Genomic DNA, 12,253 nt, shown 5'->3' with positions numbered 1-12,253 from the left:
CCGCCGCAGCCGCATCATCTCGACTATCTCGACTATCGCGACCCCAGGTCGATACTACGTGTCCAGGACAAGCCGTCGCGGGCGGTCCTGGGCGGCTACCGGACACCGCGCGCCCTTTTAGCCAAGTCGCAGGGGGTACCTCTGTCGATCACCGCCACCGCCCAGTCGTCCACTGCTCGACTTCCGGCCGGTACTGGCGCGAATAGTCCATTATTGTTGCGGAACGAAAGCAACCTCCTGCGAGACAGCCACCTGCTGCTAGCTACGCAGAACGCCTTGATCACGAGCCAGCGGCCTCCCTCACCTCCTCCTACTCCACCCTCACCTATGCTTTCCCGCGGAGAATTTCCATCGTGTCGAAACCTCGATGTCAGCTTGACCGCCGACGGCGGCTATTCGGCCGACGTACGAGTTCCCGCGAGGCCCCGTGATTCCGGTATCCCCATCACTCCCACCCATCGACCTGGACTGCGCGCCTCTCCCGCTCGAACACCGTCGAGCCCAAACGGTTCGGCGAGCCTCGTTGCGGTACCGAGGCTCACGGTCCGAGAGGAAGACCGCAGACGGCTCTCGGTAGACTCCGAGGGTTATTCCTATATAGACTTCAAAGACTCGGATATAGAATCCACGAGATACGGTCGTACAGAGACCGCGAATCCTCCCATCAACAGCAGGCGGCTGTTGCGATCGATGACTTTGAGATCGAGCTCAATCGATTCTGATGGCTACTCGTACATCATCGATTACAGCAGAAGGGCGCCCGGCGCCGCCAAGAGGCTCGTCGCCGATGGCACCGAGGAGGAGGTCTGTCCGCTCTGCACCATGCAGCAGATACACCACCTCCTCAGTCAGCCGGAGGACGTCTACTTGCACATCCAGAACACGTGACACGTGCCGTCCTGGCCGTCGATCGACAGTCTCGTGGCGACGTAGAGGCACAGTCGGTTCTAGAGATCTTCGAGTAAGAAATTGAACATCATACCTTTGATCTACCATATTTTTCAATATCTGCTTAAGGTAAAATGAGATGCGCATTCACGCATATCATTCTAAGTGGGTCCTGAAAAATATGACGGATCAATCAGAAGTTGTCTAAACAATGTCCAATCCCTTACTTGAGGATCTCTAGCCGGTTCTATCCCAAGGAGAATCCCAAACGCGTAACCCGAGGCGGAAGCTCCAACATATCTTCATGAGTATCGCGCGTCGACCAAGGATCGACCGAGCGACATTCGATTACCGAGCGTCGTGTGCTATCTTCCTGTTCCGCGGCCGTGATGTGACACGACGTGAAGTGACGTGACGTGACGTGACGCGACATGAGGCGACGCGACGCGATAGCGTAGCGTGAAAGGGACGCAGCTGCGTCTCTGTGTAAGGTTATCGTCGTAGATTATCTGGCGCCCTGCGGATTCCGGCGAACGGACAGAGACCACCAGGTATTCCATTGACATTGACACTAAGGCTGTGTGTGCTTCGTGATTCGAACTTCTTTGTTTCCTCTGCAAGAGTGTGTGCTGCCGATTTCTAATTTAACATTTAGTTTGTAATCTTTCTCCTAAGCTTTAATATACTGTAGTCTGAAGCAATCATGAGACAAAGGAGCTTTAATAAATTGCGATAAGAGCAGCATAACTGTCAGTATTCGCACATTCAATTTTTATACAGATTTCTAGTAAACGCTAGAAATGAAAATGCTATAACAGTTCACGTTATTTGAATACTGACTAATTTGACTTAACGCTATTTATTAACGTTAGTTTTGGGCTCTTAGCTGAGAAAGTTCTGAGAAATTCAGATCACACGATGCTTCCTCACTGGCTTCGAAAAGATTGTAGCTAGTTTTTTCACATTTCTAGAGAAATGGTAGTTAGAAAAGAAAAGCTATTCTACACGCACTATGCTTAAAAAATTGATTCACTATTACATAATTATACGATGGCTAGTTGCTAAAGGAAAGCGTCTTGTAATCCGAATGTCAGAGGAAGATATTAAAATACTTGAAGACAATCGTGATAATTGTTCGAATGCTTATTCCTGTAAGAAAGAAGTACAATACACTACTTTATACACACGATAACAGAAATAAGCATTTATTCTCGTCATTTATCGATGCATCCAAATCTCTCGCAGAGGAAACCGTTTGTAAATTATTCTCGCGTACAGAGAAGAAATTTCTATTGATTTATTATTGATTGCTTTGTCAATTTTAAACGTTCGAGTCACGTGAGCTTTCACTCATCAATGGGTGTCCGTTCGTTCGTTCATTCGTTCGTTCGTTGCCGCCGCTCGACGCGGAGACGCCAGAACGGGCTAGTCAGTATTTATTTTGTTACTTCGGAGCCGTGCCCGCGCAACCCCCAACAAACTAACAAATCGGAGGAACGCTTGACGTGTAAGAGAAAGGAAAACGAGGAAGCGTGACGCGAAGGAAAACAGGGCAGACGCGCGGGGCCTTATTCGACGGTTGTGCAGGCACGGCGGCCGGGCGCACTCTATGGTTGTAAATAGATTAGAGATTAGACCCGTAAATTTTGTAAATAATACCTACGGAGAAACGATATATAGACAGGATTTAATATATATATATATATGCATATATATATATAGAGATATTATAAAGAATATAGATATTATAAAGAGGATACGCGCGAGATTCCGCGTCAGAGCATCGCGAAGAAAAAGAGAGCTTGATTTTTCGATTTGTAAATTAGCATTATCATTATAGCTGCGAATAAGGGACACCACTATTACTGTCGCCGTCTTTAGTACTATTACGATTATTACGATTATTATTAGTCTATTATTATTATTATCGTTATTTATTACGCACCTCGCCGGACGGTTGGCACGGTGTCCTGTAAATAACGTCGCGAGCTCGACGAGGCGAAGAGCGAAACGACGGTCTTGTGTATATCTTGAGTTAATGGAAGAAAGAGAGAGTTTGGAGGAGAGACTTGAGAAAAATAAAATTACTTTGCTGAAAAATTTGACGAGGAGTGGTTATTGACCCGGTCCACAATCCTGTCCCATCCCTCGCATCCCTTCGCGACACGGCTACAATCGATAAAAGATCACGGATTATTCTAAGCAAGCATCTCTCGAGATCGGAAAGAGACTCGGAAGCGCATACGCGCGACCAAGAGAGAAAAATAGACGCCATGTTTTTTCTCGCGTACCAAAATCGTCTCCCGATACACAATGATAATACGTGGACACGGAATAACCACTTCTGTGTTCAAACTTTTTCTTCTACTGTCTGACTAAAGATATGCAACGGCCTATATCGCTCATTCGGTTACAGTAGTAGTAATTCTGCTATTTTTCATATTAATTGAACAAGTTTGTTAGATGAAAGGTCATCTTTTTATCAATTTAGGATTTCCCGTGCAAACGGAAAAAAGGAACGAAAATTCAATGGACCAAAGTTTCGACCAACATTAACGCGAGTTTCGGTGATGAATTCTCACACAAATGAGAAAAGATGGGAAAAGAAAGTAGGACAGGTCCACACAGGAAAGAAGAAACGGACGGGAGGTCAAAAAGGGAGAATGAAGGTGGCTTCTGAAGGGAAGGCGGGCAAGCAGAGGGTGAGAGATTGACGCGTCACCATTGTGCCGCGTCACCTTTGCTCCCCAAGAGCGATTGCCATCTCTCGTGGACGAATAGATCTCTAATTTCGCAAATGGAGCCGAGCAAGTATCCAACGACGCGACGCGGCGCGACGCGAGAATCTTTTTCTTCTCTTGCTTTCTGTTCTCGGCACGGGCCACGTGTAATTTAATTGCTGAAGGGTTGGCAAAAAATGGTGCATATATCTCATGTCCCTCTTTTCGTCTTCGCATGGAGCGCAACAGAACAACTGTTACTAGTAGAGGAAAAAGTGGTAATTTGGACCCTACTTAAAATTCTATTATGATTAACATGAATTTTAACTCTTCCATCAGTAATAAAAAGTCTTCGAAGCAAATTTTTCAGTGTTCTATATTATATAAAAATCTGAAAAAATTCTTATACCAGTCAAGTAAAGAATAACACATTTCAACAATGAGTTTTTATCATCATAAAAGTTAGATTATATTTTACTTATTTTTTACACATTTAAATTTATCCAAAATCAAAATATTAATAATGTTTTTAAAAATCCCACTTGACGGAGCTTAATATTATTTATTAATATTACTATAAAAGGTTTTTTACTTGTTACTAACTTGTTCTTAGAGGGAGATGGCTAAAGTTGTGAAACCGTTGCTGTCACGTCTGGTGTGACCTTTTTGTTGACAATTGATGTTTATATTACGAGGTATAAAAGTCCTTTCGCATTATCTTTAATGTCAAGTTTAACGTGATTTAAAGTAGTTTTGTAAATAACAAATTTATGTGTGTGTTCTAAATTAATTCTTAAAGTGCTGTTTTTTTATTTTGAGAAAATAAGCTTAAATAATTATATTTTGTCGGAACATAATTAAACATAAATTTTGTCAATGTTTCTATATTCAGGCCCCTAATAAGTGGATAATGTAGGCTTTACAATTTTTTACAAAAAACATTGCAGAGCGTTATTTTTCGTTAAAAAATCTTGGTAGTTATAATTTTAAAATGATTTTAAGTCCTTAGAGGTATTTGTAAGAGGAAAAAGTGCTTATATAGTTAACATCCACGAAGATAAAATCTCAAGAGTATTATTAAAAGAATGTATTCATAAAAAGAAACTTCTGAATATGACAATATCTCATTATATTCAGAATTTTTTATGAATTCAAGCTATTTGGACTTCATGTCCTAATAGACTTGAAGTATCATATTCTGTAAAAATATGGAGAGAATCCATTTTACCATCACATTCAGATAGTCATCATAATCTCTTTTTAAATAAAAATTTAAACAATTTTTCCCATATTATAAATTATGTTTATTATTTCAAGTGTATTTTGTATTTTAAACTTAGATTAATAAATTTGCGATATCATTGGCTGGAATATAACTAAAAAATAAAAAATAAAAAATAAGATAGAAGAGCATATTATCACCTTTTCTCTACTATTGATGCTTGAAAATCTCAACAATCACGTCGCCGATTCCGACTTACGTTGGTTCTCTCTTCTCGCGCCGTGAGACAGCCGACGCGACGGCTTGCTGATTCGCCAACAAACAAACAACATAAATATTTGAGAGGCACGGAAAGAAGGGAACTTATGATTTTCGAAGGAAAACAACAAGAATAAAAAAAACGCGGAGAACACATGCTCCGATCTTGAATCTCGTCATGAAAAGACTCGAGAAATGGCTTGATGCTTCGTTTTCGTTGATATCTATTTTTGTCGCATTCGCAATGTTTTCGATATAAAAAGAGTTTGAAATGCATAATATTTTGCTTCTTATCAAGATAAAAAGGAACTCAAATGAGGTAAATTAGATTTTAATTTCCAACTATCGTCACATTGAAACGAATACAAAGAACGGAAAAGCGAAATCACGAAAAAAAGTCATAAGTCTTGAATTTAAAAAAGTAAATAAAAAATCCGGTATATATATCTGTAAATGAAAGGATCTGCAGATAGGCTAGTATACCCTGTATTTTTCAAGATCTGGATTTCATCGTAGAAATAAGAACTGAAGGGAAGTAAAAAGTGTTCTCCCGCTGAATAATGGCACGGTGTGGATTTTCTTTAAAAATCCCAAGGTGGAACAAGAGACTTCATCGTTTCAATTAAAAGTTGATATCTGATTCTATTCTACTATATATGCATAAAAAATTAGTGAAATTAGAACTTTCTTCTCGGGTAATAAAATCCGATGATCTCTCGACAACTACGTGTCAATTACATTGCGCTTTTATTTAGCGCTCTTGCAGAGAGCTTTTCGCCGTGATCTTTCTCAACTGGGTGACAGCTTGTCGATTTGCAAATACGAAGTCGAATCAGGCTTAAATATTTGAATGTCAGCGAATCAAAAGAATTTGGTAGACCAGAAAATCCCGACAGTAACGTGTCTCCAATTTACCGACCATTCTGTGCTGTACGTTTCTTTGAAAGAAGTTCCTTTTCTCTAAAAACGCTTCCTCTTGAAGCGAGCGCTTGAAAAGAGGTCAAGTAAAACTCAAATATTTGAATATTATTAAATTGTTCACGTCTGTTAAAATCACATATGCAATGTCATTTTCAAAACGTCCGTTTGTCGTTTAAATAATTCAGCTTCAAACATATGCCACAATTATCTCTGTATATATACATAAAAAGAGAATAAAAGAAAATGCTCTTAAATATTGCAGACACACATTATAGACATCAATTATTATATATTCTTACTGAAAAAATTATGCTAATAGAATTGTATTCATAACTTTTAAGAAATTACATTAAAATTTATAATCTATTGTAACTTCAGATTCTTACATTGAGACAGAAAAGAAACTTTTCTCTTTACATATTTAATTTTTGCTCTAATTTATGTATTATTCGATAAACTTAGTAAAATTAATTAATTACTATTGAAACACATTTATTCTTTTGAGCAATCGCATCGATTCTTTAACTTTTATTTACTCGATATGGTATTTAATTCTCGTTAAACTAGAAAATTCATTAAGAATCTCAATGACGATAAGAAAATTTTCGTGTTCCCCGTGCAGTTTGAATACAAGCTGTGTTACCAAAGTTACATGCGTGATAAGGAAATTACAGGGATCGTTTTGACTACGAAAGTGTATTACGGAGTTAGAATCGTGACGTGTGGGGAGGGGCGTTTCGCGCGCGTTCATTCGACGACTACTAGGCCGTAATTATTTCGTCCGGGTTCTTTTTACCGTTATCGATCCCGTCATAAATCTCACCATGCCGCACCGGATAAGCCGCTAGACGGCCAATCCACCGGCGGAAGTCTATCGATCTAACATCCACCTGTTGTCGACTCGATTACGCGCGTCGGTGCCGCGTCGTTAGCCTGGGACGTTGGTATCTGCAAAGCAGTAGCGACATAACGACGGAGGAGCGAGAGGCAAGAGCTGGCTACCCCGGACTTAGAACCTAATGCAATTGGCGCAGTAACTAACAATTAGCGGGTTACGGTAACGGGATACAGTCACGACATATTGGCACCATGTATATATATATATATATATATACAGTATAATATCTATACGTGCAAGTACACACATGCCAACGAGCTCCATATTATGCGTGGTATGTAGGACACCAGAGTCAGTGATTGCTCCGCTTGAGTTTACAGACATTGTATACTCGAAATGATATGTCAAGAAGCATTAGATATGGAATTAGGATGCAGATTATTCACTTAGATATTTGAGAAGAACGTTGTCAATTTCTCGTTACAATTTCATAAAAAGAAATAATTTAATGGAAAAATTGCACAAATATAAAAAATAGATATTTTTTTAATTATTGTGAATGTTTCTCGTATCTAATTTTTCGGCGCTTTAATGTGTTATTATTTCCGAATATCTGTGAACTCGTTTCCCTCGGAAAACACGTTTCCAATGAAACTCCACCTGGTAAGGTCCCGAATTTTCCGATCGATTGAAATTAATTCAGGAAAGTTCTTGATTATTTATGTCGCGAACTTTTGCAGTTAGATGGAAAGACGAGGCGACCCCTCGTCTCCCTTTTATGTCGGTTAAGGCACTTTAAGTATGCACTGTCGCCGACGTCCAAGAGATCTAAGTTTAGCGAGGTGCCGGCCGCCTGAGGGGGCTGTGGGATCATTAAAGCGATCAACTTTTCAAAGACCCCCGCGAGCACCAGCTCAGCCATTATGGGGGACGTATAACAGACATAGAATTTTAATACTGGCGAAAGAAGGAAACCAGAGAGACGAGGAAGAAGCAAGAGGATAAGTCGGTCGCATTTTTACACGTTCCGCTTCTTCGGCCAAGTAAAACTCGCATCGGGTACCGTAAAATCATTAGGATAATCAGGTTCGTACACGCCAATGAAACTGGCCGAATATCGAATTCTTAGCCGGAAGATTGAAAATTCTCCGAACGTGTGGAACTCTGCCAACTCTAATAACTCGCCTAAAAATGCGGCAGTGCCTTTACGGGGGCTGAGCTGAGGTCTGCCTTCTGTTCCCGGTAAATGCGAGATTATTTTATCCCCTGCCGAGTATCCGAAAATGAAATTGCAGGAAATAAGAAATTTAATATTAAAACTGAAATAGAGACATAATCATAAGTTTAAAAAGATTGCGAAAAATAAATGATGAAAAATTTTACGCATTAAAAAGTTAATATGACCGAGTATGACACATTTCACGACAATTTCGACTTCGTTTATTTGTTCTATTTTAAAAAATTTGATTACTCGCCTAGAGAGGAAGTCTTCTTGCCATTTTGCACCGTTTAGATGAGCTATGAGCGGAAGTTTGATTCAGGAAACCTGGTTCCGCCTTCATTCTATCTCGAGCTCGCGCTAATGGTGCCTAACTCAATTCCAAGAGGTCGAAGGTTGGACACGCGACTTGGCGAACTCGTAACTCGACTTTCGAAAGAGCCGACTCTATTTCTCGTGAGAGGACATTTAAGTAAAAATTATCTTGTCAATGGAACAAAGTAAAAATTGTGAAAATTGTATTTCAGTATATACATGCTACAGTAATTTAGTTCAAATACGCTAAATAGTATTTTATAGATGCCAAAAAAAAAACACAAATATTAACACATTTTCACAAGTAAAGACAATATTTAAAAAAAACAATTATATTTTTATATTTTAGAATAAAAAACACTAAATATAACTAGCTTAGTGTTTAATAGTTTTGTATGTGAATTTTTAAAAACATTTTCCACTTCGGCACGTTGTTTGAAGAATTGGAAAATGTTTTTAAAGATGTTATGGCTGTACAATATCGGCTAAAAAATTTTTATTATAAATATGCTTAATTGAAGCCAACTTCAAAAAACAAAATAAATAATTTTAATTATAATAGCTTTATATAGTGGAATGATCATATTTTGCTGCAGGTAAATAATTTTTAAACGAGTAAATGGATCCAAATAAACTTTTGCACGAATATTTATTAAAATTTTGTTAGTATATATAAAAAGTTTGATTTAATTTGTAATGCTACGACCTCATCAAATATGCAAATAAATATTGCAAAACACAATTTACATAAGAATTAAGGCAAACAAAAAATTAAATTAATCAATCAGAAAACTCTGCTCCAATTTTACAAATATTCAGACATAATAATAGAATAATCTATGAATTTTTATATTTTTTATAATGCTTTAAGTGTGGTAATGATTGTGAGAGATGATACATCTTTAAAAATTCATATACAAATATTATTAGGCATCAATCTAATCTTGATCGTTTTTTTTTGTTTATTTGATTTATTCATATAGCGTCTAGTTCGACTTATTATTTATTAAAATTATACATCATACTTGTATAATTCCGCGATTTGCTTTGGTATATTACAATATTTTTTTTCACAGGCAGATAAATATCAACAAATTTACGATCAATAACAGAACAACTGGATAAATTTTTATGTTCGATACCAAATATACGGATTAAAGAGCGGAAAAGTGAGTAAGCGCTCAAAAAATCGTAAACCCGGTTGACAGTTTCCACAAATTAAACACGATAATGAACCCTATATGCCCTTTTAAGATCGCCGGCACTTGCCAAGTGGAAACGAGGGATCCTTTTCTTTTGGTGAACGATGGAACTGCCTTGAAGAGAGAGAATTCAATGGCAGGGCATATAAAAAACGTGTCGGTTTCCTTTGCCCTAATCGTCTCCACGCGGGACCACCGAGCAACTAATTTAATTCTGACAATTTGTACACTCGTTCGAGTCTTACGAACGCTCGATTGCGTCCCAGATAGACGACTATTAAAAAAGCACAAGCATTTCCGCAACATGTCCGAAACAGATAAAATGTCAGAAATTAAACTAAGTTCAAATTTCCCTGCAAAATTAGATATAATTAACTTTTATTACATCTCCTCAGAAAAATATTAAATTCATATTTGGATTTAAATTTTATTTGGATTATATACGAAAACTCTTCTAACTTTAATCTCAATATACTCTTTAGTAGTGGCAAACAAAGAATATATGTATATAAACACACACAGCAAAATACGAATCTGGTGCAACATATTGGTAAATTGAGGATATTTCAATATGTTTTCGCATCCCACGATTGTTGCAACATAATACGCTAACCGATAGCGTGCGCAAAATAGTATTTTATTCGGGTTATACCGCATAGTATCTACATAAAACCGTGTTTCGTGATATTTCTGTACACAATGAAACTGTGCAATCGATTGGCCTCGTAGACTGGATGTAACTCGACAGAATGCATTTATCCATTATTTTTCCGATGTTTTGTAAAATCGACGACGACGTTCGACCTTTCGGCCCACGCTACTATATATCAACGCTTTTAGTATACAGAAGGATCTTTCACGCGTTCGTCATATCATCGTCGCGGCTCGCGACAGATCTCGTGAGAAATATGGAAAACAGACACGTATGTATATGTACCGACACATCCGATCGGATCCATTTGTCCATCCGGCCGAGGAGCAGGCGGCAGGAAACGCGACTCGCACAATTCGGGAGATATAATTTTAGATAGAAACGTAGACCGCGTACCACCCTCGCATGAACCTGATACTCCCACTCGCTATCAGCGATATTTCAACCCCCGTACGGGGTAGAATTTACGTCACGCGTCGCGATCGTCACATTTTACGCGAGACTACATTACGATTCGTTCGAGGTAAAAAGTATCCTCGTAAAAGAGGCAACATTATAAATTAATGTTCGCGAGGAGATCTGGCGGAAAACCATGTGGGTGGTTTCCTGTAGATAAGAATATCGAGGAAAAATTTAACTCGGACGTGTCAAGGAGATATGTCGAAATTAATATAAGTCGCGCGTGGGAATACCTGTGGAAATCTTTCAATTAATCTATTCTTGATATTGATTTCTTCTTTCTAAATGCAACCTTTTCAGAGCATTTTTTACCTTGGCTTTAATCTTCCGTCTGCAATCGTATTTTTATTCCCTACATTTGCAATCTAGATTTTTGTCCAGCCCAAGTTCTTTTACTATTCTATGTTTAAAAAAAATTTAAGGTTGATACTTTTCAATATCTTTCTTACGTTATCAAATAGTTTTTAATTCAAATGTTAAAGCCTTTATTTAATAAAAATTGAATTTCAATAAAAATGAAAATGAAATTTGAGAATTAAATTTCTTTTATTGCGCCAAAAATTGGCAGACGTTAAAAGGGTTAGGGTATAATATAATACGTCAAAGTGAATGTCCGATTTTCGTCGAGAGATGTATTCGGTATACATCGTACGGGAAATTGAGCTCTTCGAAATTAGACCGGTTTCGACTACCATGCGTATGGTATCCAATGGAATCACAGGACATTATGAGCCCCTGGACGAGTGAGAGTGATAGTGAGATAGATTGGGGATCACAGTGCGTCATTTGCACCCGTTAACGCGACACCTCGACCGAACTGGAGAGCAGCTGGTGACAGATTTTCAACTCGGAAACCAACACAGGACATGGATCCCGCCGCTACGGAGACCGGAAACCGTTTGCGGCAGGGGTACGACGACACACGAGCCATTACAAGGACGAGGCAAAGGGATTAAATCGAATCCGCGATTATGTCGTGTGTCTGTTACGCTTCTCTCTGCTGTCTATTAGATGTTTCGATTAACCCTCGTGCTGCGACAAAGATATTCCGGAAGAAAACTCTTCCATCTAGCGTCTTTTCGAGATAAATAATGAAGAATCTAACGCATTAATAATTGGGGAAAACACTATTTGGCAAAAATCATAGACATTTTTTATTACAGAAGATTCAAAATTTGATCAAATTCTTCTTCTTGTTAAATCTGTCACTGAAAGTGCCAGTAAAAATGGGATTAGCTATTGAGATAAATGTCTGTATCTCTTTCCCTCTCTCTCTTTTGCTCGGTGTTCCTTATTATCCTGCCGTGATGTATAAGCTGCTTGCCAATTTAGGGATTAACTTTCGACACCCTCGCTTTTCCGGTGATCGAGTCAGCGTTTCCGAGGCTGGAATCCCACGCGGGTGACGAAGGGCGAGAATTCCAAAGGGAAGGAGAGGTAGAGAACGAGTTAATCGTCGACCGGAGAACACGGAGGCTGAAAGAGTGTTAAGGTTCTCGTCTGGTACCCGTGCCAGTCATCCCTCAAGTTTCTTCTAGCTATTCTCCTTCCACCTACCC

At 38.8% G+C, this 12,253-nt stretch overlaps 1 protein-coding gene across 1 annotated transcript in view; it reads left to right on the top strand.

Annotated features, from left to right (window-relative positions):
- The window catches only part of pxb (putative Hedgehog signaling attenuator pxb), a 110,370-nt gene that overhangs the window by 89,588 nt on the left and 8,529 nt on the right, over positions 1-12,253 (top strand). The window contains exon 5 of the mRNA XM_018502031.1: positions 122-804. Coding sequence (XP_018357533.1) covers positions 122-804 — 683 coding nt within the window. The remainder of the gene's footprint in view (positions 1-121; positions 805-12,253) is intronic.

Source organism: Trachymyrmex cornetzi, unplaced genomic scaffold (genome assembly GCF_001594075.2).
Source record: "Trachymyrmex cornetzi isolate Tcor2-1 unplaced genomic scaffold, Tcor1.1 scaffold147, whole genome shotgun sequence".
Classification (NCBI taxonomy): Eukaryota; Metazoa; Arthropoda; class Insecta; order Hymenoptera; family Formicidae; genus Trachymyrmex; species Trachymyrmex cornetzi.
This window is presented reverse-complemented; position numbering and strand designations above follow the sequence as displayed.